Raw genomic sequence first — 26,678 nt, 5'->3', positions numbered from 1 at the left:
TTCTCTAGTGCACTCGGTCACACAGTCACTCATTTATTCATTCTTTTTTTTCATTGAGCTTTAACTCAGTGAAAAGTTCTATCTTAGTATTTGGGAGAAATATAATGAATCAGATTTTTCCCTCGCCTCAAAAGTATTTAATAGGAAGAAAAGAAAAATGTGCATTATTGAATAGCAAGGTTGAAGGTAACAAATGGCACGAAGAGATTATGAATAGATTTCTATACAAGTTCCAGGGAGAAAATATTTTTTCTGCTGGGGAAAAGTAATGAACATTTAATGGACTGGTATTATGACTTAAGCTTTAAACAATGAGTGAAATTTTTGCCTGCATAGATTAGGGAAAAGTAATTTGAATGAAAGAAGGATGGCATATAAAAAAATACAGGACATGTATTTGTTCATCTGTTCTGCCATTAAAAGTTACTTAGGATAATCCCTAGCTAATAAAAATAAAAAACTAGTGATTTTACTATAATCTTTCCTTGTAGATTTCATGAACTTTTTCTACTGTGATTGTGTTCTGAAGACAAATTTTCTTTCCCTAGAGGGCCTCTGATTTTCAGTTCTACTCTTTTGCTGCTAAGGGAATAGGATCTAGAGCTGTGTTGTCCAATAGAACTTCTGTGACAGTGGAAATGTTTGCATCTGTGCAATATTGTATTCACAAATCTCATGTGACTGTTAAACACTTAAAATATAACTAGTGTGACTGAGAAATAGGATTTTTAATTTTAATTAATTTAAATTGCTACATGCAGCTCATGGCTATTAGAATTGCACAGCATAGATCTAGAGTCACCTTTTTAGGAGAAGTAAATCCGGATGAATTTTATCCACAAGTGGATCTCCTTTGGGTAAAATATAGTATGTCACAGTATTTCCTATGAGATCCTATTACGTCCCTTCATTGCTGAAGCCAGTAGTTTTACCCAGTATTGTCATTGCTTGTGTACTATTGTTAATTAGGATATGCACAAAGGAAATTAATAAACTATCCAGGAAGCTCTGAAGACTTCTACTAGGAAGTAACTTTTGAATTTAATCTTAAAGGAAAGGAAGTTCACCCTGGGGTTGAGGACGGGTGAGCTGGGGATAGTTCAGGCAGAGATGAGAAAAATATGGTGTGACCAAGGAATACTTGATAATTCATTAGAACTGGCAAACAAAGTATCTTTGTAAAGAGCAGGAGAGGAGAAAGAGCAATTTGAAAAAATTTAATAATGTATGTTTTAAAATACTGTCCCAGTATTGGGTTTGATTAAGTTTATATAGTTTCCCACCCAAAATGGTTATTCTATCACATATACATAGGATTTTCTTTTCTTTTCTTTCTTACAAACATCATTTATGTTTTAATCATTAAAACAACTAAAATTGCAGCTTTGTTCCCTAAATTTATTACTTGGACAAGATTGAGATTTAGGAAATTTATTGCCATGATGTCACCACTGGTTTATAATTTATAAAACTTTGGATTAGACATTAGCACAGTTATTATTTCCTCTAATGTCTTACCTCACCGCAGTCTAATAACATTCAGGAAATCTAGAAGACAAAGCGGAAAGAGTGGTCTTGAAAGCTAAAAATAGTTGCTGAAAACTGATGCAATCATGTAATAAAATATGGCACAATAACTTATATGATATGCTCACAGTATCTGCTAAAGCAATTAGAATCCATGCAGCTAGATTTCTGTTCATGTATTACTAAAAATGAAAAGTATTTCAGCCCAAGTAAGAATATAAGCTATGTGGTTTAATTGTATACATTGGTCTTAAGATTTTTGGTCTTATTACTTGCATATGTGATCTGTTTAACACTCTTTAAAACAGAAAATCATTGAGTAGCAATCAGATTTCAAAAAGTCTTCCAAGTACAGCCAGACAGTTGTCTATGTGATATGTTACGTATGACAACAGAGAATGTACCATTATATTAACACAGACTTCTTTTCCAAGGGGTCAGTGTTTTCACACATCTAATAGGTCTCGTGCACTAGATAACAGAAACAGCAATATTGGTGTCTCTCAATCACATTAAGTTCATCAGACGTATTAAATGGTAGCCCTTTTTAATTGAGAATTTTTATACATATTATATATATATAACATCTTTATTGGAGTATAATTGCTTTACAGTGGTGTGTTAGTTTCTGTTGTATAACAAAGTGAATCAGCTATACATATACATATATCCCCCCATATCACGTCCCTCTTGCATCTCCCTCCCACCCTCCCTAACCCACCCCTCTAGGTGGACACAAAGCACGGAGGTGATCTCCCTGTGCTATGTGGCTGCTTCCCACTAGCTATCTGTTTTCCATTTGGTAGTGTATATATGTCCATGCCACTCTCTCTCTTCCTCCCAGCTTACCCTTCCCCCTCCCCATGTCCTCAAGTCCATTCTCTATGGCTGCGTCTTTATTCCTGTCCTGCCCCTAGGTGCTTCAGAACCATTTTTTGTTTTTTTTTTTTTTGATTTCGTATATATGTGTTAGCATATGGTATTTGTTTTTCTCTTTCTGACTTACTTCACTCTGTATGACAGTCTTTAGGTCCATCCACCTCACTACAAATAACTCAGTTTTGTTTCTTTTTATGGCTGAGTAATATTCCATTGTATATATGTGCCACATTTTCTTTATCCATTCATCTGTCGATGGACGCTTAGGTTGCTTCCTGTACATATTATATTTAATGGGTTTTTTTTGGTCAGAAAAGCTTTTGAACTGGACTGTGGTCTAGCTATAGAAATGAACAATTTTCAGTGCATTTTGGGAGTCCAAAGTATTTACATATTTTTAAACATATGTCTTAATTTCTACTGATGAATATATAGGCAGGCATTTCCACTGTAGCTTGAGAGATATTAATCAGTATAGGAAAGAATGATCTTATTTTGGTAACTATAAACAATGAAAAAATAAATTAATATTTTTGAGGGCATACTAAGTATTGTTTTATATACATTATTGCAGTAAATATTCCCAATCAACCCTATGAGATTTTCCTATCCTCCTTTTATAGATGACTGAGCTTCAGAAGGGTTTAGGGATTGCCTGAGGCCCAGATAATAAAAGGCACAGCCAGGGATAATATCCATTTCTGTCTGATTTCAACAGCCTTAGACTCCATTACTATGTGTAACAGGTATGAATTTTACACTACAAACATTTCTATGTAAGAAATATCTTTTAGTTCCCTATTGTGAAAGCAAATTATATTTATTCCAGGCCCCATATCACTAGGCTGGAAAGGAAATTCAATCTTTTACCCTTCAGTAGAATCCTATAAGAATATAGAATAGTTACACTGTAGAAACCCAGAAATGTGGGCAGGAGTTCCGTTTAAAGGAAAAAAGACGGAAAGGAAAAAGGAGGCCAGCTTTGAACACATTACCTGACACCATGACAAAGGATAGTTTTTCATCTTCTCTTAAACTGTAACTGACATGCTTAACCTCTCTTCCTATGAAGTTTAATCCTTTACCTTGTAAATCAGATGTTAAACACGAGGTTTCAAGTACTTTTCATATACCTTGGCATTGTCTTACTAACGTGAATACATGATCCCAGACATCATGTGTCTCACACTTTGACAGATAGCTCCTCTATCTTTGTCAGTATTGTAAAATGTCTTATGAGGACAAGAAATTTATACTAATATTCCTAACAATATTTTCAGCCACACCACCACTTCTCCTTGATGCTTCCTCTAACCTGTGAGGACTAGTCACATAGACAGATTTTAATATTTTCTATCATTGTGGCAGTAGAGTGTATATCATCTACTGAGCATATTTATTTTGGATTATTTCCTAATTTTTATCTAAATATTTCTTAAGATTTCTTCTATGCTTCTTCTTAGTATATGGCAATAAATTTCATATTATAATTTTAATATTCAAGTGTCTGACAATTGTGTATTTGTAAATAAGTTTATAATTTGGTGACTTATGTAACTGTTTTTAAGTAATATTTCTTTCAAGTTCTGGTAGGAAAGTTTACAACAATGGTAACAACTTGTGTTAAATTTTCATATTCTTGTAGCAGTAATATGAGCAGTATTAATAGAATAAAAATAGTGTCTGTTTTTTATTTTGTTGCTTTAAAAATACTTTATTTCAATTCTTTAATCCTCACAATAAACATTTGAGATTAAATATCCTTATCAACATTAACTTTTAGAAACCGAAGGCTCAGAGATATTAATTGGCCACCAAAGAACCAGAGCTAATCATTGGCCCAAGTGGGCCTGACTCCTGACTCACTGCCCTTCCTACTACAACTTAGCACAATTCTGAGAAACCCCGTAAATTTTTCACAGTGTAAATTTTAGAATTCAGCTAAAGAACCATCATTGCTAGGGGATAGCTATTTACCAAGTACAGAATCACTGCAAGCAAACAGGAGACTTGGTAATTCTTACAGTAGTAAAGATGGAGAACATTTTTGGTTTGCTTCCTTTTTCACTCTTCTTCCCTAACCCAAATGAATTTTAAGAGTCATAATTTGAAACTCTGCCATTAGCTCCATCAGAGATATTAAATGTTAAATAAAGTGACCCATATTGGCCATAAAATGAACACCATTTACTATCCTAAGAATATAGAAAATGCTTTTATGTGAATAGTAGAGAAATTGCCAAAAAAGGTATTTTATTTCAGTCTGTGGACAAGCTAATGTGCTACTGGAAAATGCATACATATTCTGACCTAATTAATTTCCAGAGCACTTGGTTCTGAAAAGAATGCTCCGAGATACCCCAGTTTATTCCACTGTCATATAGAAGCCTCACATTCTGAGGACAGTGTCTTAGGCATGAGTTAGTTATCTCCTTCTTAAGGATTTTGTTGCAGTGCTTTCTGGCATACTTTCTACCATAGTCAAATGTTCACTTAAGTTTCTGGGTGCTTGAGCCTCAACTGAGCAGACTTCCCTGTGATAAAAATGTGTCACCTCTGTGCTTGTTGTCCTAAGGACACTATCTCCAGGCACACCCATCCTAATAAACAGTTTGATATTTCCCACTTAGAGAAATTGATAAGGATAGTTTCAGGCACCTTCCACCTTCCAAGGTGTGAGTAATTTTAAAATGCTTGAGGAGCTTGTAAGCATCAAAGTCGTAGGAATGACAGAGTGGAGGACGTGACTGCTATGACTATTTCCTTCTGGAAAGTACATACAGAGAAGTGAGATAGCGTATCTTCTTGCAGACATCTAATATAGTGAGTTGTTATTTTTTCTCTGTGTGAAGGAAGTAAAGGAGTTATTTGTTTAAATTTAACATTCTTTCAAGAGCCATTAGGGTAGCTCTTAGCATAGCTCTGTGATAAAATGATCACTCATCATAGCGTGCTTGTCCTTTAGAGTTCACTTATACACTATTGCTTGCAACATGCTAAATGCTACTAAAAATCACCAAGCTAAATAGATATTTGTCTAGTAATAGCTAGGTTTTATCCCCCTTAAGTTATTCTGGCATCTCTAAAGTTTACACAAATAATAATACACCTTGATAGTGCAGAAGAATACTCAACCTCTCTCTGATTAACTGGCATGTTAAAAATACTTTCTATTATAAATAAATTGAATTCTTCTTTTTCTTTTCTACAGGACAACATTTTTAAGCTGGAAGACTCACATTTTGAGAATGGCCGTGGGAAGAGCCCATATGACCCTAAACTGCTGACGGCATCTCTTTTAATAGGTACTCAGTCAACAGTCAGCTAAACAGTGAATTTTCTGTAGATAATAGCCAGATTGCATGTTCCTTGTTATATACCAAGATTTTTCATTATTAATCATAAAATATTTTAGGAGTATGTCAGTTGAGATATTTTCAAATATTTTGAAAATGAAGAAGAAACACTAAATGCTGATTTGGTTATTGTACTATCTAGTCTATGATTCTTTTTAATCAGAATGGTTTAATAGTATCTTTAAAATTGGCTGCTCAATCACTATACATCCCCCTAGACCTTTACAATTTTTGTTTTGTAAAAATATGGTTTTGATTTTCATTTTTTGGGAAGAGGCGTTTCAAGGGGGAATTCTGACAGGTCAGAAGGAAAGAAGGAGATTCACTCCAAGTTGTTAATTGTAGTCTGAAGATTTGTCACACTCTCAGCATTTGGTCAGCTTAATCAGCACAATGCAACTAAATGGTAGTACAATTGACAGAGACCCCTTGTGTCACCTTGAGTTGACAAAGTCCTTCTGTATTCATCTTTTCTGACTTTAGGGCTTCTTCTTCTTTTTTTAATCTAACAAAACATTTTATGCATTTCCTGTGCCCTTTTCTTTAGCCATCTTCCTAGTTCTAGTTTTCTTCTTTTACTTCAACATTGCAGATAGGTGGTGAATGCTTAGCCATAGTTCAAAAGGATAGAAAGAGGAAGATAGAAGTAGGCAGAAGGAGAAAACTTTAGTTTGTATTGAAAAATAGAGAATTCTTTCCACATTCTTTTAACCACTTCTGGACTGGGATTAAATAATACACAAAAAGTGATATATCATTAAACAATTTTTCTTTTTCTTTTTTTGTTTTCTTGTTTTAACTTTTGAGTATGCCAGCAACCTAAAGTACGGAAGATTCTGGGTCATTACCTTACTCCTGAATATATGTTTTTCTATAATCATGTAGAAATTACGTAGCTTTTTGTTTCCTTTTCTTTTTCCTTTTGTTTTCTTTTTTATAAAATATAGAAAGTAATTATTTGATAACACAAAAGAATAATAAGTGAAACTTTTCAGGTGTAAACTTCCTAATAAAATTTTGAATAATACATCTAGATTTTTAAAAGGTAAATTTAGGCTATTATTTGACATATAATAATTTCATAAAGTTTAGCCTTTTTATTTTAAAAAATAATCTTTTTTCTATTCAACAAACTAAGACTCTAGTCATACTGACTACAGCATTAACTTGAAAATATATTTTTTCCAGTATTCTCTAGTGTTTATCGCTGTTTCACTGATCCTTTTACTATTAAGAATAAAACCATTACAGCATGAATTACCTCCTCTATTGCTTTGGAAATGTAGACAATTTCAGTCCATTTGATCCATTTATGGAGCACTTTAACAAAAGTTTAAGACCTGAAGGAATGCAGCAAATGTAACACACTTATAATTTTCCTATTCGCAGATGGCCTAGTGATTACGTGTGGATGACTTCCTTAAGTGCACACACAGAAATTTGAAAACTGTCTTAAACAAAGGGGAGGAGTCCTATCTTGTTTGAACCTGCAGGCTGTACTTATTTAAGTTGCATACTGAACAAAAAAAGATAGATATTCCTCAAAAAAGCAGTATGTAAAAGTGTGCCTAGAGCAGCTTTATTTTGTGGTATGTTTCTCAGTAGGGGTTTGCTTATTTATTTTAATATTCCACTGAGAAAGAATGATGACAACTAAGTATTACATAGTTCATATGGCGTGCAGCCACACAATGTCCACAAAGAATATGAAACGCTGCAGTTTTGGTTTTATATTAGAACTTCCTTGAAACAGTTGTATAGGTTTGTGAAAAGGAAAAGAGAATGAGGGAAGTTGCATGAGTCAAGGAGAGGATGTATGGCTGGAAAAGAACGGTAGGCATTTCAGAGAAACAGCTTTTAAATGAAAGGCCAGATCTCACCTAGCCAGTACTGTAAAGTAATTGAATAATTTTCAGAGATATTTAGTGCTTATTGACAGAGGAGATTATTAAAGCCAACTTAAGTTAATTTCTGGATCAATTGAATAGCAAGATACAGAAAAATGAGCAGGCCATACTAGACCTGGTAAAATCCCTCAAAATATTTGTAGCACCATTTTAATTCAAAAGCTGTGACTTCCTTTATTGAGGTTACTTGCTTCTTTATAACTATGCTATAATTCCGCCATGAGTCAGGAAAGAACATAATTTGACATTAGAATATGCTCTCACTTGGTATTAAAGGTACTCCCCAAATTAATTAACTATAATTGAGAAATTATTTGAACCACTCTGAGCCTCAGTTTCTGTGTATGTAAAATGGCATGGCTATGCAAATTCCACTAGTTTGTTGTGAGAATTAAATAAGACAATGTAATAGCATACTACATTTGGGTACGTACATATTTCTGGCATATATTTGGAAATAGAAACTGAAAAAAGAGGAACAGGTAATAGAGGTTTTTTGTAGGGAGGCTAGGAGAGAGATTTGGTAATGTATAAATTTTACATTTTTAATTTTGTATCATTTACAACTACTTAAAAAATGTTAGTTTTAAAAGTACAGAATTAACAAAGCCAGTATATTTATTGTTACAGAAAAGGTTGCTTAACAAATGTGAAAATGTAAAAGTATTCCCATACCCTTCCACTCTCAAGAAGTAGCTTTTATCCATGCCATGTCGGGGGGCGGGGGGGTGGTGTGTGTGTGTGTGTGTGTGTGTGTGTGTGTGTGTGTGTGTGTGTGTGTGTGTGTGTGTGTGTGTTTGAGAGACATATTTTTTTCCCTCTGTTTCTAATCACTCTGCTACGCTGTGAGTGGAATTTGCTTAAGGTGTTAACAACATAATGGCTTGGTCTTTAGGTTTGTTTGATTTTTGCTCACATCCATGATACACTTTACACCTGTGTTAGTAATGCTGTGATTTCATCAGGAAATTTTTTTTTTCCACCTTCTGTTTCTTCTCACCACACCCTTTTCAGGAATTGTAATCCAATATATTAACTGATCTAAGCCACATTTTTACTTCATTTTGAGCTGTGAATAGAAAGTACAGAGTACATATGAACTTGTGTTTTTAACACATGCTTCTCAGGTAACACTGCCATGGTGGAAATGCAGTTCACTAAACTTTTTGTTCATCTCAGTAAAGAATGCTTTCCTTAGAGACAGTTAAGAAAGCTTACAGTTCAGAAAGAATGGCACTGTACTCAAATATGAAAGAGCAACTTTCATATTTGACAATTTCTAGCTTGTTAGTTACATCTGTCAGCACTAATTTATCTCAGTCTGATGTATTATTTTTGAGACATCAAACTGCCTATATGGTACTTTTGTAGAAAGACTTAACAACTTTGTTGGACAGAGTATCCACAACCACTTTTTGATGTGTATAACAATCCTTGAGTATATTATTCTACCATCAATTTAATAAAATTGGACAGATACATTTTCTTTCACTAGTAACTTAGTATATATGGGAAAACCCAAAAGTATGTATCTTAGCCATAATGCAATTTGAATCATTGTAAGCTAACATTTACGTATACTTAGGGTCGTAAAATTGGAAAATTAACATGCATAATTTGATAACTTCATAAAGGACCTCGAACATACAAAAGAAGTTTGGCAAGTGGGCTTTTTTAAAAAAATAAAAAAATATATTTGTTCTCCAAATATAAGCCAACTAAGGTATGTAAATTGCTTAAACGCAGATATATATATATATTGTTTAATAAATTTATTTTATTTATTTATTTCTGGCTGCGTTGGGTCTTCGTTGCTGCACACGGGGTTTCTCTAGTCACGGCGAGTGGGGGCTACTCTTCGTTGCGGTGTGCGGGCTTCTCATTGCAGTGGCTTCTCTTGTTGCAGAGCACGGGCTCTAGGCGGGCGGGCTTCAGTAATTGTGGCACATGGGCTCAATAGTTGTGGCTCACAGGCTCTAGAGTGCAGGCTCAGTATTTGTGGTGCACAGGCTGAGTTGCTCCGTGGCATGTGGGATCTTCCCAGACCAGGGCTCGAACCTGTGTCCCCTGCATTGGCAGGAGGATTCTTAACCATTGTGCCACCAGGGAAGCCCTAAACTCAGAAATTGTCGGGTCATTTCAGATAGCCAAAGAATGTAATAAGTCTTTAATACAGGGTAGAATACACAATTACATTAAATGAAATATAGTCTGAGTTGATATTTTATATCTGCTTAAAGAGAATGCAAGAGTAGGATATTCTACCGCCTATACAGCTGGGCCAAATAAAAAATACGTCATACAATTTCTGGAGGAGTCATCCTGGATAAGAACCCTATAGATAGCTGAGCAGAAAATCTGATCTAAGGCCTGGTGTAAAGGAACAGTTAGTGATATTGAGCATTGACAACATGAGAATGTGCCCTCATGCCCACCTAATCATCTAGTGCCCTCCAGCTCATAGATATCATGTTGACTTTTGCTAAAAATAATATTTGAGTAGGAGGTAATTTCCTATGACTGGAGGCAACTGGTGCCTTAACTACAACCTTCCTTTGGTTTCTAAGTCAACTCTTTATAAATTCTGTCTTTAGTAATAAATTCAGTCACTAGCTCTTCTACTGATGAACTCTTCTAACTCTTCTACATTCTCTGAGTGACAGAAAATCAGTGTTTCTGCCTTTGCCTTCATTTATATTGTTTTTTGCCTTCCTCATGTGGGAATGTTGTAAAACAGCTAAACAAATGAATATGAGAAACAAATACCTATCAATATCCAAATAATGTTTATTTGGTTACAGTTTTCGTTATTTCAACTCTATCTGGAATAGAGTTTACATATAATAGCAACCGTAATTATGAATTTTACTCACACTGAAAAAGCTAAATGAAAAAAGCAATTAACTGATGATATTCTTTACTCTTCCATTTTTGATTATACTTACTGTTAGGCATGGTCTGGCTACAGTCTGATATGAAATTGCTCAGTTTTCACCTTTCGGTTGTTCTGTTTTCGCCTTTCATGATTTTCATCACCTAACGTGGTTGGGGGGGCAATGAGGTTCAACTAGTAATTTAATACTTTTGATTTTTCAAGGTAAAGAGGATACAGGTCACCCTGTACAGGTGTTCCAACATGAAAGTATTTGAAATTGACATGAAGATTTTAGGCTGCTTTCACAACACGCTTTTAACTAACATTCTCTCATTCACCTGAAGTTTAAAAATTCATCACTTCTATCAATCAATTATTTGTAAAAAGATAAGCTTTCAACCTTAATAAAAATGTTACAGTGATTGAATATAGGTTAAAATTAAGTAGACCATATGCATTAAAATGTTTCAAAGTACCTTTGAAACTTATAGATAGCTTGTTCATAGTGTTTTTGTGCCTTTCGAAAAGGGTTATTTCTTTACCTTGTGGGCATATAGAACATTATTGTAGCATATTATGGTGAGAGCAACTCAGATTTGAGCAACTTGATCTTTAATTAAGTAAAGAGAAGACAAGATGCTTTTGAATCCCAAAGATACCATAATATGGCAATTTATGGTGTCATATGAGTACCATCCATTTAGCTAGTAATTTGTACTTAATACATTGTCAGACCATTACTTTTATTTGTCTTGATTCACAACAATTCAAAATAAGTGATCAGTTTTAAAAAACTCAGTCTCTAAGATAAGGTGTCTTTCTATTAATATTTAAAGTTATAACTTGGCGTTTCTCAGTGATTCTGTCTATGTAGCTATTCTGCACTGCTTTGGAAGTTTTCCAAAGCCTGGTACCTTCAAACACATGAGAGAACCAGAGGTTCTACCAGAGGAATTAATTTAGTTTGGACCACTGAAAAGGTCTATTTTTGTTTCAAAGCCCCTTATTTGCAAGTGAGAATTGTGGGTGTGAACAAAGATAACACATAAAGGATCAGACTAATTAGACTTTCCCAAAGGTATTGATAACTGAAGATGCACAGAAAGTTTCTGATTGATATACAAGAAAGTCCTTTGGAAATTATAGTGGTATACAAATGTTTTAAGTTATAATTTATGTATGCCTACTTTGTTTTCTGACTATTTTTCGAGTCAGTGAATTCAGAAACATTAGCATATCCAAATAATCAACAAGATAATAGGTTTTACTGTCATTATGGTAGATTATTTGGAGAAAATGTTACATTTATTGTTGTTTTGTTTTGCTGATAATTCACTGTAAGCAAGCAGGCAATAATGCATTTTCTGGATGGAATAATATGAGGCACTTTTTGTTTAAAGGAAAGAAAACGTCATTTTTACAAAGTTCAGTTTATTGAACGGTGATATGGTATATATTTAGTATAAGAGGCTTGGGTTAAACAGGCCTGGGTTTGAACTTTCACCTTGACTTGCCTAGTCATTAGCTGAGCAACCTTGGGTTTCTTGAGCTGTAAAATAGGGATAACATTTACGTCATGGGGTTGTTGACAGAACTAAATGAGATAATTTGAAAGTGTCAAGCCAGCACCTGACTACCCTGCAAGCACAAATGGTATTCAGTAAATATTAACTTCTCTTTCTCCTTATTTCTTTTTCCTTTCTATTCCAACCTTCTGATTATGATTCTCCCATTATTAAACTCTGACCTAGAGTTAATTCAACTTAAGTAGAAATGAGTCAAAGCACAACAGAATCTTGAGCTGTAGTGATTATGGCCTGTGTTTATCAAAATACCCCCTTCTTCAAACACATTTCTGTTATATCTGAAACTATGTGGTGGACTTGTTTTTGGATTGTATGATAGCTCATACCAAGTTAGAGCATTTTTCCCACTTAATATACTAAAAAATGAAAGGCAAGAAAAATTTTTGGCAAGGAAAATATTAGTCTTCTCCAAATTATAGCAAAATCTCATTAATTTAGATCCCACTAAAAAGGAAGTGTATTAGAAAGTTAATTTCCATTAAAATCAAAACTATAAGCAAGATTTTGCAATGAGACTTTACCCTAAAAAATAAAGATATTAGAACCATAGTAGATTGAAACGTATAAAAGCAGACAATGTGACGCATATAATTTGTGTTTTGTACTTTGTCTTTGGTCATAATAGAAAATATAAAAGTTCATGTTTTAGTAATGTGCACTGAATCATACTTTACTCAGTTTTTCAGAGTTAGTGCTAAATGAGTAGTGAGATACTCCCTTCAACAAAGACACAGGATAAACATAAGTAGCTTTGCATAGTGATGCAGAGAGCATTAGCGTGGTCTTAACATGAAACCTGTATTTTGTGTGTTTTGTTTCTCTTGCCTCAATTGAATTAAAGTATGTGTATGTGGTTTTATTTTGTCACAACACAGATGGAGAATTATACTCTGGAACGGCAGCTGATTTTATGGGGCGAGACTTTGCTATCTTCCGAACTCTTGGGCACCACCACCCAATCAGGACAGAGCAGCACGATTCCAGGTGGCTCAATGGTAGGTGGTGCATGCCAGAATGCAGGCACAAAACACGGGCATCTATAGTAGGTCAGTGGAGAGCTTTCCTTATACGGTACAAACAGCATGAATTGAGATTTAGTGTGCAGATAAACTCATGGTGGTGACTTCACGGCTGTGTGTGTGAGAAAGTGGGACAAAAAGAGAAAAGAGAGATTAAAAATTTAAGAAAATATTTGCTTTGTGCCAAAACTAAAGTTTCTCAGTAGTTAACTATGGAAAGAAATAGATCTGGGCTGGAGCTACGGAAGGGAGGCAATGGAAAAAGATAAGATGACTTACCAGTCTTGTCTTCCAGGGACACCACAACAAATCTCATGATGTAGTATTTTTTTTCCTCCACACCTCTCATGTGGCCTTGAGAGCATAAGTTATTAAATGTTTGAAAAAATTGTTGTGCTAAAAGCATTACATTGAAAGTGTTTTTGAAAGGATTTTGTATCATTTCATTTGATTCTCCTTTAATCTTCCTAAAATTCTTTCTCCTGTTTTATAGGTTGGGAAATTAACATCAATATTTTATCTAAGATTACATCTAACCCAATAGTAGTTTTGGGGCAAGAACCCAGTTTCCTGACCTTTAGTCACTAGTGTCATACTTGATGAAGCAGATACTTTTTTAAAAAATTTATTTTATTGAAGTACAGTTGATTTACAATGTTGTTTTAATTTCTGCTGTACACCAAACTGAGTCAATTATACATACATATATATATATACACATTCTTTTTCATATTCTTTTCCATTATGGTTTATCACAGGATATTGAACATAGTTCCCTGTGCTATGCAGTAGGACTTTGTTGCTTATCCACTCAATATATTATAGTTTGCAAGGCAGATACTTTTTTAATTCTCTTTTTCTTTTTAATACATAAATAAATTTACCATAGGAGAAAATTATAAAATTTATATGCCAAAAATAAATAAATACTATTTTCATTCAGATTTTGAACCAAATAATCCTTATATAATCTTCCATGTAGAGGTGTTTTTTTTTGGATTATTCATTTATGCATTCACCAAAGATTTTTTTATAATCGTCCCCACCATATTTTCATGGTTGTTTTTTATTATTAAATAATGATCTCCATTTATATCTGCCTTCAGTCCTATAAAATAAAGCTTCCCAGTCTCTAATCTTGCATTCATGAACTCTCCTTTGGTTTTACATGCCTCATTAATAAGGATGAAGCTCATGGCTTACAGTCCATCTATGTACTCAGTAAGATGCTTGATTGTCTCACTCTTTGAACTTCTGCCACACTTGCTTCTCCTGAACTTCTGGGGGGGTACCCAAAATTCATTTCACCTCTGTCTTTCACTGGTTTGTTAGAGAACAATCACAATATGCTCTAAAACCTCGCTGAAATTTCAGGAGACCATGAGCTGTGTGTCTTTGTTCTTCTATATCCCAATTCTAAAATGACTATTTAAATCATAAAACATACCTCAAATTACCTCAATCAGCATTTCATTCCTCCTGTAACAGTATTTCTGATTGTCCTGTTATTTTTCATGTATTAGTGAAAATGATGTGCCTCTTAACTTCCACCTTTGACCCTACTGCTTTGCTCTTAATTGCATTGATTTTTTTTCATAAATTTACCCAATTTACTCTTTTTGCTGTTTTTATCTCTTCTTCACCACTGATTTCTTCCCTGACCTGCAAACATGTTTGTCTACCCTATCCATACTCTCCCTTTAATCATGGTGTACCACGAGGTCTCTAGATGTCTAATTCCATAGCCTGGTTAGGAACTTGTTTTCTCAGCATTTTCACCAGATTTAGCCATTTTCAACCTGACTTTGATCCCATGAAACTGCTTCTCCACTAATGACTTCCTATGTTTTTTTTTAATCAGTCTCCATTTAGACAACCTCTCCTGTGGTATTTGTCACTTAACTAGCCCTTTGTCTTTAAAAGGGTCTGTTCTCCCAGTTTCCTGCATTTCCTGCTCTCCCAATTTTCTCCAGTTTGACATTACTTCCCAGTTGCTGTCCTTTAAATGCAGATGATGCCTAAAATAATTCATGATTGAGTACAAACACTGTGGTAATCAAAAGGGACTGGACATATAGTCAAATACCCACCTCTGGGGGTAGAGGAAGTAGAATGGTGCCCAGGTGACCATCTGAGAAATTAGAAGCCTCACTAAGGAAAAGAAAAATGCTGAGCTGAGATCACGGTAAGGCTCTCTGTGTAAAGCCGTTGAAGACCCAAACTCTAAAATCCCAGAGGACAGTTTGGAATATCCACTGTTAATTATTAAACCTAGGCTTTGTATGGACTCAAAATTAGTAGGAAAAAACCTCTTTCAATATGGCTATCTGGTCTGCTCTCAAACGGAAATATTTATATAGAAGGGGAAAGTTTGTTTTTTTGTTCAGCAAGAATGAGACTTTGATCTACTAAGAACTCTAAAGGGCATACAGGCTTTCACTGTCCATGAGAAAGAAAATCTCATTAGAAGATGGAATAACATAAAGGAGAGTATAGTATCCATTTCATTTTCATGGCCTTGGAGGAAAAAAGTCATCAAGTTAAAGCTGCTTTTGTGCTGCGCACTCACATGTTGACAGCTGAGTCTGAATAATTTACACTGTGGGAAAACAGTCATTGTCCGCAGCTCTGTATTTCATCTCTGCAAATGTGTAGTTCATTTGAGAATTCAGTTATCAGTCTCTCAGCACTAAACGTGAGAACTGATTTTGCCAAATTAGCACAAAGGTTACATTTGACAGGGTGCAGAAACCAGAACTGCGGCAAGGTGGAGGATGCAGACACATACGAGATAGAACCAAGGGACTGTGTGATTCACAAGCCTCCTGAAATTAAACACCACTGAAGAACAAAACTGGAAACATAATGTTTACACACGCATGTATAAAATAAGTGAATTTTGAGGCATCAGCATAGACTACACAATCAGTTGTGCTGCCAGAAGTAATAAATTACTTGGCAAGGTACTTTTTGAAAGGTCTCCTGGACTATTGAAATTAATTTTGGCACAGGGCTTACTTTACTTTTATCAAATCAATTCAAACCAATTCAATTATTTTGGAAGAATTAATTGGCCTATTTCAGATGACTTTTAATTTGTGTTCTTGCTAAACAAAAATAAAAAACAAAACTGTTGTGTAGAATTGGATCTTGAAATGTCTTAACTTTTATGGAATTTCACTATTTTCATAATTACTCACTAAAGTTTACATTTTTATAATAGTAGCAATAAAGGCTTAAATTCAGTTTCATTTTACCAGGAAACATTAGGAATTAAGTAACAAACTTTTAGATGAAGAAACATGAGAGATGGAATCTATTGATTTTTTCCATAACTGCTTTTTAAAAATCATCCTTTACACTAGCCCCTAGTTTAAGATTGCTAGATGTTAGAACAACTTTTGATTCCAGAAAATGTACTGGTATGAGTTTGACCTGATGTGCCAAAATTCGCTGTTTTTTTCTTTTTGCTTCATAAATTCTCTTGATATTATATAGCTTTAAACTTCAATTCTAATTTTGGTTTACTAACAGTGTAAAAATTAGGTAAAATTTCTCTCTGTATATTCATAGTAAAAAACCAAGTTTACCCTGCTGTTACAGTAATGATTTCTTATCATTTATTGTGTAAGTATCACCTAGTTCTTGTACATATTAGTCATTCATTAGAGCAGATGGATAGCTAACCCACATTTATTTGATGGACACTATTTCTAACATTGTTTATTTATGTCTTGGACTAACATTGGAATGCTCTATGATAGAAGGAAAGACTATAGTCTTCAGAGTGAGACACTGTTTTACCTTGACCTTGTACCTATTCATGGGTTTATAATACTACCTACCTCTTAGAGTTGTGAAAAAATCGACTACATGATAATGCATATAGAGTACTAAGCAAGTGATTGGCATGTAGTAAGCACTTAATAAATGTGAGTTTTTTCTGTATCCTTTATCCCACTTCCATTGGGTGGAGCATGCTTAGTAAGCTTTGTCAGACTCATTCTGTGAGTGATTATATTTGAGTCAGGGTGAAAGGGCAGTCAGAGCTGGGTTTAATACATGAAACCACATGGATCCTTGAGAGAGCCAAGGCCCAGTGCACACAAACAGACCTAATTACAGTGCCCAGAGTGTTAGACCTTCCTACTCATTTTAGGAAGACCTGTTTTCTTTTAGTGGAATTTCCTAAAAGGATTGTGCCTGTGGATAGACCAACTCACTTGCTTTTTTTCCTGTAATTGAAATGGTATGCGAGTCATCATTCCACTTCCTCTCACTTGTAACACTCATACCAGGATGGCTTGCCCTTATTGGAATCAGCATAGCTTCCTCTGTGGTCATGCACTAGGATATTTCATGTTCTCTAAAGATTCAAATTTCTCCACAAGATATATTTTTTTGAAAATAGAACCAAGAAATGTAACCGCAAATAAGTTCTGAGAGCACAGATTAATACTGCATGGTACCAGATATCTAATCTTAAATCACTTGTATAACTCTTTTGATATACTATTTTAATTCTACCATCTTTAAAGGCATGAACTGTATCAGAGTATCTAACTGGATTTTTTTAATAAATAAAATTAATCATCTAGTTTGGCATAATGTCAGACTTATTAATGATGCCATTTTGAACTATTTCTCTGACTTAAGTTAGTAATATTTTGCTGACCTTGAGGAAAAAAAGCCCTCTGGAAGCCTTACTCTATGGTTACATGAGCAGATGAGTATTATAGATGTTGAGTGACCATTCAGTTGAAACAACAAGAGCAACCACAAACATCCTCTATGAAAGAAGCAACAAAGATAGAGTCTTTTTAAACTTTTGAATTACATATTCTATGAATTACATTCTGTAGTAATTAGTTAACAGTTCTGAAGTATCAGTGCATAGAGTCACAAATAAAAATGTTCGTATTTTTGGTTATTTTTGGTGAAATAATGCTGAAACATGGATATGTAATAGTTTAAAATAAGTATCCATAACTATATCTAAACACAACCTATTAGTTATGGTTTTTTCCTTATGAATCTATTACCAAGAAAAATTTTCATGCTGGTAAAGAATGCCCACCTGCCAGAAATACAGTTTTTTCCAAAAATACATACCATGAAATTATTCTACTCTCTAAATGATGATAAATTTAATACACTCACTAAATATGCCTTCTTTTTCTCATAAAGAAAAAGTTCCCAAAGTATACCTTTACTTGCTCTTCTTTTCTGAGGACCTATTTTCTGTGTCATATTTTATCTAAGGACCATAATCACTTTTAACCAGTTTTGTTTGAAATTACTTTGCACTTATGAGGAAAAAAAATGAATAAAACTTCGCAATAAAAATTAACTCACTAGTGGCAATGTTTGGAACATGATTCTTTTTTCAGGCCTCTGAGAAAATGTAGCTGAATAAAATAGGATATGCTATTTTAACATTTTTTAATGATGGGCTAAAAAGTACAACCTTCAAGTATGGCACATTAATCACAAATTTTGAACCACTTATTTCAGAATTTATAGTTGAATGGTGAGAGTAGAAAATAATATTTAAGGGTATGATTACATTTACTAAAGAAAATTCTGCTTTTTAAATTAAAACTGATGAAAATGTATAAAAGTGAGACAATATCTTGGAAAATTCTTTAAATTATAGCCAGCTCTCTTTTTTCTCTTGGTTCTTAACATTATTTTTCTCTCGTCTCAGCATCAGCTTAATGAATACAGAGCCTGTCTATACCAATTTCCTCTTCTAGAGTCACTACATTCAGAGCTTGGTGGGCCTCAATAGGGATTTACTGCTGACTGAGTAATCTGGGTTCATGTGTGCAGTGACATCAAGCAAGAGATTTACCCTGAGAAGTGGATGCCATGACAATGCGTGTAACCATGGTGTGACTGGCCTCTCTGACATGGCTCTCAAAAGCTTTCCCTCTGTGAAAACAGAAGCCTGTTTGCAAATTAATTAGTTTCTGGCGGCAGCTTGATTGTTGACCCAGAGTTTGTAGAGTGGAAAAACAATCAGATTAGTGTGCTCAGGGTAAAAGACCAGTGTGCAGTTGCGTGTGGCTTGCTCAACTATTGAAACCATGAATGGACTGAAACAAATTCTTTTCTGAGAAGCCTAGGCAGAGGTTAAGTGTGATGAGCCTAGAGCTCCCAACAGCAGGGGTGGGGGAATTAAAGGATTTTAGCCAGATAAAGCTGAATGATGGCAAGCAATGCCATCGAATTTTAATAGCATGGATAGTTTTGGCCAAATAAAAAAAAAAAAAACCCAAAAAACACTTGTTATGTTGTTCTAATCCCTCTGAGTAGAAGGAATAAGTTTACAATATTATTAAGTGTAGGTTTGACACAAATACTTTCACAGTAGAAAATTTCAGAAGTTTTCAGATGGGAAGGTTTTAATTAAATTTGTCTCAAAGGCTAATATGATAACATCTAAATGAAAAACTGTTATGAAGTAACCTGCATTTTTATGTTGATAAAATTTTTGTTGATATATTTACCTCAGCTGCTTTCTGAGGTGTAATCCTCACATGCCCAATAAAATTAATCCTGAGTCAAAGAGAGATGTTGGCTGATGAGAATACATATTCTGCTGTCTACTTTTGCAGATATCAAATTAGGTAACTGTGCCAAGCAATGATGTCTGCAATCTTAGGATGAAAAAATTCTGCATACAGTTTTTGATGATTAAAATTTGTTTTAGTCAATAAATTATTGTTTATGCTTCATTTTGTAAGATTACCTAACACAATAAGCCATATATACTATTCCTTTTTAGATACCACTGGCAGATGTCTCCCTAAATACAGCTCTGATGGCTATCACAGTACTTTCCTGTTCAAAAATCATTTGTATCTCTGAATTTACAAGTGAATTGAATCCAGATTTTGCTGCCTGTCACGTTCTTTGTCATGCAATCCTAAATGACCTCTCCAATATTAAACACTAACAGACTCAAATAGGGTGGGTTGCCCTTAAATTTACTATCATTTTCATTTAACCATACCATTCTCTCAGTGGATTTTAATCTTTCCCACCTTTGAATCCCAAGAGCACATATATGCATGTTTCGATTTATCACAGGGCCTACCACTTTGCCTTGCAATCTAGGGTATGCCAAATAAGAAACTCTTCAGTGAACCTTCTTTGCAGGCTCTGGGGTCAGATGGCCTGAGTTTGTATCCCAGGTCCTCTCATCTACCACCCTTGTGACTTAGGGGGTAATTTATGTTACTTATTTTCATCACCCATTTATGATTCGTAAAATAGGGTTAATAACTAATACACTGTTTTTCTGAGAATGCATGAGACAGTCTTCATAAGGTACTAAGAACAGTGTCTAATAATATGGTAGATGCTCATTATAACTGTGATTGCTGCTGGCGTTTGCATACCAGCTCTATACATAAAACACAGTGCACATTTGGAGAATTAATACAGAGAACCAGCCTGAAGGTTATGTTTGCCTTTCTTAATCTGTTCTCAGGCTATTTTGTTTTGTCTTATTTAATTGACTATTGTCAATATATGGGCACTTAATACATCAAAAATATATAAAATATTTGTCTTTAGTATTAAAATAGTCTATAAACTTTTTAGTCAAATTGGGCTTAACAAAATTAGCAGATGAAACAGATGGTGAACCAAGGGTAAATTTCAATAAAATGTGTTTTCCTAAGTATTAATTTAGCTCTATTAAGTGCAATACTTACCACTTAAATAAATAAATCATTAGGTTAATTCTTTTTTTCCAATATAATTTTTAAAAAAACATTGACTGCATTGTTGCATCTAGGATATTCATTTATCCTGCCGTATCACAGCTTAGCTTTTAATTTTTTTCATATGAAGACGTCATCTGTAACCTTTGGGGTCGTGGTTAAGAGCATGGAGTCTATGGAACTTGACTGCCTGACTTGGGCACTAACTGAGCAGCTGGAGACAGCTACTGTAAGCTACCTGTGCTCAACGTCCCTTTTTTCAAGTGGAAATGATAATCGTTCCTCCCTATTGGGTTATGAGAATTATGCATAAGTAAATTTCTATAAAGCACTTGGAAAAGAGACTATTCTTACCAAAAACAAAACAAACAAACAAAACAACTCAGTTGATGTTAGCTTATTCCATAACATTGTGTAAGAATTTTAAATAATAGAAAAATAAAAATACCTAAATATGTCAGCTCACCAAAGATGTAGTAGAATGTACAGTCTCACTTAACTGAACAGCCATGTATTTCTAGGAAAGCAATGAAAATGGCTTAAGGAAAACAAGACAAGATGAAGTGATAGTAATCTATGCCCTTTCCTTAGACCGAGTCTATACATACAGAATTTCTTGTCTAATGATGTGAGTACATTTTGATAAAACAGATCTACTACTCTTTTGCTTCAAGAAAGGGAAAAAGGATTTTTTTTTCTAAGTTTAGAAATATCCTAAGTTACTTACATATGACACTGAAATGCTCTAAACTTCATATATCAACTAAACATAAATTATAAAATGTTATGCAGAAGAAGGGTCTTTAAAATATTTTCCTGGTAATATTAGTAAGGAAGATTTGCATGTGTTTAGATGTCCTTAAAAGAAACATTTTTTATTTAAAATTGTTTGTGTCACTATATGTTATAAGTAACTAGACAAGAGAAAATCACATCCCTTCACTTCCCATCCCGGCCTCCCCCACCTTCCTTTCAGCAATCTATCAAATTCCTGTGGCACTTTTGGATCAACACATAAATTCTGCATTTTAAACACTATAACATTTTACATATGGTAATATTATTATTTTTAAATATATTTATGCAAAAATAAAGATATGCATTTGAGAACTATAGTTTATTATTAGTAGTAATTTTGTAAATTGATAAGTATAAATTTTTTTATTCATTAGAAGTATAATTTTTATTATTTTGTGATGATTTACTAAATCATAACTATTTTGGCCTTTAATGTAGGCTGTTAGCATAAGGGATTCATCAAAAATATGTCTCTTCAATATGTTAATAAATTTGTCTAAATTCATATAAGTGTAAATAATCTCTTTTGCCTCATTTAATTACTAATATTTTTGCTTTCTTTTTTATTTTTTAAATTAATTTTTATTGGAGTATAGTTGATTTAAAATGTGGTGTTAGTTTCTGCTGTACAGCAAAGTGAGTCAGTTATACACATATATATATCCACTCTTTTTTAGATTATTTTCCCATAATGGTCATTACAGGGTATTTAGTAGACTTCCCTGTGCTGTACACTAGGTTCTTATTAGTTGTCTATTTTACATATAGTAGTGTGTATATGTCAATTCCAGTCTCCCAATTTATCCCTCCCCGCCTTCCCCCTTGGTAACAGTAAGTTTGTTTTCTACGTCTGTGACTCTATTTCTGTTTTGTAAATAAGTTCATTTGTACCATTTTTTTAAGATTGCACGTATAAGCAATATCATATGGTATTTGTCTTTCTTTGACTTATGGATAAAGAAGATGTGGTACATATATACAATAGAATATTACTCAGCCATAATTACTAATGTAAAAAAATGTTAGGTTTCAATATCAAAGAGAACCATCCCTTTTTGTACATTTAAAATCCTCACCTGAATGTGTATGGGAAATTCGTGACAGCCAATTTAGTTTTCCCTTTGAAACCCACACTGCCTTCTTCTGCTTAGCGTACAATAGGATTGAAGTGACAGACAGTACAGAGCGGTATTTGGGGGCTTGTATGTTGTGTTTTGACCCATTTACAATTTAGTAAACTTGAATCTCAGTGATCCTGAAATTTATTAATGCCAAGACTGATATCAAATGATTACTACCACGTAATTGCTTAACACCTATAGAGTTTATTTATCAGTGTGTTTTCTAAACACATTTAAGAATGAATGAACAAATTATACTCACGTTTTGCAGGACAAGAAAGTAATCTTCTAAGTCAAACAAAAATGACAGTATTCTGAAAATAGAAAACAAAACATAGAAATTACCACAAAACCTTACTCATTTGGGGATGAATTAAAGGGACATCTAGTCATACTAATAATTCAAATTATAAAATTCGGGCTTACAAAGCTAGGATGAACCAATAAGGTGCAGAGCATCTTTGATCCATGACTTTTATGTATTTGCAGTAATCATATTAAATATTTTGACGGAAGAGAAATTATTGAAGTAGTGGAATATTGCTGTTTGCCATAAGAAAGCTAATGACTGACCTCCCTGTTGTTACTTCTGTTGATTTCCTTTAAATAAAATAAAAGGGAAAATCACACTCTTTATAAATATCAAGGTAAATATACAGCCAACTCTGATCAACCAATCAGTGCCCAAATTAAGAAAATTGGATGTGAAAGCCCTTGAGATGATTGTATGTTAATGAATCTTGAAATGTGAACTGATTTTCCACTTTTTTCCAAACTGGAACTACCTTTACTGGCTTTCTGGTTTGTTTCTAATTCCTGAGTAAGAGCAACCTGTAGAAGGCAGTTGAAAAGACTGGCTGGAGCTAGGAATTTGACAGCAGGAAATAGAACAAGAATGGCAGACCGTTAGAGCATCCAGTTTTAATGTCCTACAATGCTGAGGTCATTTGGTAGTGATAGAGCAGAGGCAGCACCAAAAAAGAGGGTAGCCATGTCATAAAGATATGCAAAATCTCTACTAAATTTAATAGTTTTGATTAATTTTGTCATCTCCATTTTGTATAAATGTGCTGCAACTCCATTAGTCAGTTCTGCCTGTTAGCTACTCATGAATTCCCGAACTGTTTGTCCTTGGAAGGATCACACTTTGTTAGCAGTAGATGTCACTAATATGATAGTAAAGAATATTCTGTTAAGAATAGCAAAATGAAACTTCATTTAATACACTTTAATACAACTAAGGAAGCTGAGTATGTCATTGCTATTAAGCTTGATTACTTGTAACTATTACATATTTTCTAGGATGGGAAAATATAGGTTATCATTGAAAGGAAAAAAAAGTTTCTAAAAAACATATCTATCCACTATTTGTATGGAGTCAGAAAAGAAAGATGATAATTATGGAGGAATAAAGGGAGAAAAGAAAAGAGTAATTCCTAATGGTTAATAATAACTTCTTGAATAGATTCTGTCATTATCACTTAACCATAGTAATAACATCTGTCACTATAAGAAAATGTATGACATCAGAAACTGAAATTAAAATCTTTAAACTATACCATTGTCTCGTACCTAAAAGTCTAACCCTGAAGTTTATAATGTAAGTTAGATGTGATACATATTAAATAATTTTTACAGTCTCAGAACATTGCAAAATATTATTGGAACATATATTAATTCCTGGGCCATTTTATATCTGACCAGTAAAAACAATGAAACGCCATGTAATATGATAAAGGTAAAATAGCTAAGTTATTAATGAGAAGTTAAGAATAGATCACTTTTAGGTGAACTAAACTGTCAAATTTAATTACTATTTACAACGTATTTTCTGTTTTTTAATGAGTATTTTTAGTTTCCCCAAGCCTAGTCCCTTCTAGGCCCTTCTAGTCCTTTCTCATCTCATTCAGCAGTGTTTTCTGTTTCTCTGTATATAACTTAAGTATATCAGTCAACACAGTTACTAACATAGAATGCTACTCTTTCCTCTGTACCCTACAGTTCTACTGGAAGTGCTCCTAGATACCTGATATTAGCACAATGAATAGCTAGCTACGTTTGCTAGCTACTAATATTATTCTGGCCAACTTCTATTTTCTGTACACATTAAGCACTCTCTAGGTACCAAGAATTATCATTAAGCGCTCTCTAGGTACCAAGAACTATTATAAGAAACAGCTGAGTAAGAGAGATCCCTGCCCTCCAGGATAATACTAATAGAACTCTTTATCAATGAAAAACCCTGGAAGTCTTAGCACATCTATGGGATTATATGCATATTATGTCCAACAAGTCTTAATATCTTAAAAACATTGTTTAACTCATAACGTAAGAGAGGAAGTACTATCCATTTTTCTTTCAGTAAACATGAATTTTTTGATTCAGTTGATTTTCAGGCTTTGAGTATCAGAACCACTGACTGTCTGAGGTTTTTACTATATAATGATTTGACAGCTTATGAGGTAGGCTATTTTTTGTCCATATATCTGCGGTCTTCTGTTAGAGAATATATATATAAGAGTTCAAAAATCCAAGAAATTGGAATTTTGTTTTTTTAAGTTTTGAGGAAAGGGATGGGAATCTTTTAGAATCAGAAAAACTGTACATAATATGACTATAGATTTTTAGAAGGTATTATTTTAATGGCATACATTTCTAATTATAAATAAATTTTTAAGAAGGGAAGTCATGCCGAAAATAATGAGACCAAAAAAAGATGGGTGGTGAGAGAGAATTAGTTAAGGAGTGGAGAGAAACTAGAAACAATATTCTTTTATTTTCAAGTATTTTAGCAGAAGTTCTGAATGCTTCTAGATGTTCTAGAAATTCTAGATGTTCTGAGCTGCTGTCCAGTAAGTAAGTAAATAAGGTCACTTCAACTGGTCTCTGAGCTTTAAAAGACATACATAAAAAATTATGAATTAATCATTAGCAACAATCATGATTCTTGACCCGTTTTCTAAGAGTAAAATCATTTAATTTAAAATTTTAATTTCTAATTTGATTATTTAAAGCAGTGGTTGAATAAGAGCTTAAAAATGCATGTTCTGAACAGTTTTCTTAGGTAAATTTATTGTCTTCATGGATTTAACACACTATTTCCTATAGAATTTTTATATATCAATAGTTATACTGCCTTTTCTATCATTAAATAGAAGGTGTAGTAATTTTCTAGTTTCTTTGGGTTTTATTATATAAATCTATAAATTGTGTTGTTGTCATACATTTACCTGCCTTTCTCTTTACAGCTGCTCTGTGGGGGGGGGGTGCACAGTAACAAATGGAGGGATATTTTAGTGGGGGGGGCACAGTAACAAATGGAGGGATATTATTTAAAAAGATGAAGAAATCTTTCTCTCGATGTTTTAAACTAATATATGTAAACATTTCTTATTATATGGTCTAAGAAATTTATTCCAATAACATGTAATTATATAAGGCTCAGAGCATGGCTCAGACAATGGTTGTATTTATAGTTTAATACTTATTCCATGGAAAAATGTAGAAATCGTAGGTCCACTAGAAAGTAAAACTAAATCTATATTAAAGACATTAGAAACCATTTCTTAGTGTTACTGAAATAAAGGGAAACAAACCCTGTATTTATTCAAAACAAAGTTGAAAGTATCAAATTGGTTTAGAAAATACCTTTATTAGTCTTGAGTAGGTATCTATGGAAACAACTCTGTATTAGCCCTCAAAATATATAAGCATTATTAAGGAAGAAACAATAGGGAAAAGTTGCAAGAAAAAAAAGAGGAAAAGGAAATTGAATGCTTGCACAGAACAGAAACCACAAATTGAGTTAAGCATTAGCACCAATTTTAAATCGCATCCACCACACTGCAAATGCTTGACATTTAGTGTTACTACCCAG

The 26,678-nt window shown here is 33.7% G+C and overlaps 1 protein-coding gene and 1 long non-coding RNA gene across 7 annotated transcripts in view; one reads left to right on the top strand and one right to left on the bottom strand.

Annotated features, from left to right (window-relative positions):
- Window positions 1-26,678, top strand: part of SEMA3A (semaphorin 3A) — a 507,605-nt gene that overhangs the window by 390,159 nt on the left and 90,768 nt on the right. For both annotated transcript variants that reach the window (XM_067746089.1, XM_067746090.1), the window contains 2 exons: window positions 5,618-5,711; window positions 13,006-13,125. In XM_067746089.1, the coding sequence (XP_067602190.1) occupies window positions 5,618-5,711; window positions 13,006-13,125 (214 nt within the window). The remainder of the gene's footprint in view (window positions 1-5,617; window positions 5,712-13,005; window positions 13,126-26,678) is intronic.
- Window positions 1-26,678, bottom strand: part of LOC137228940 (uncharacterized) — an 88,793-nt gene that overhangs the window by 39,077 nt on the left and 23,038 nt on the right. Inside the window, exons 2-6 of one of the 5 annotated variants that reach the window (XR_010945418.1) lie at window positions 23,064-23,115; window positions 21,349-21,399; window positions 15,240-15,300; window positions 13,429-13,503; window positions 11,551-13,261 (exon numbers count right to left, since the gene is read on the bottom strand). This is a non-coding gene — a long non-coding RNA (uncharacterized lncRNA). Of the gene's footprint in view, window positions 1-11,550; window positions 13,262-13,428; window positions 13,504-15,239; window positions 15,301-21,348; window positions 21,400-23,063; window positions 23,116-26,678 lie in introns of those variants that run through there. The other 4 variants (XR_010945421.1, XR_010945419.1, XR_010945420.1 and 1 more) reach the window with 4 other exon arrangements.

The sequence above is a fragment of the Pseudorca crassidens genome, chromosome 8, assembly GCF_039906515.1.
Source record: "Pseudorca crassidens isolate mPseCra1 chromosome 8, mPseCra1.hap1, whole genome shotgun sequence".
In the NCBI taxonomy this organism is placed as follows: Eukaryota; Metazoa; Chordata; class Mammalia; order Artiodactyla; family Delphinidae; genus Pseudorca; species Pseudorca crassidens.
Note: the sequence above shows the minus strand (reverse complement) of the source record. Positions and strands in the feature narration are given on the sequence as shown.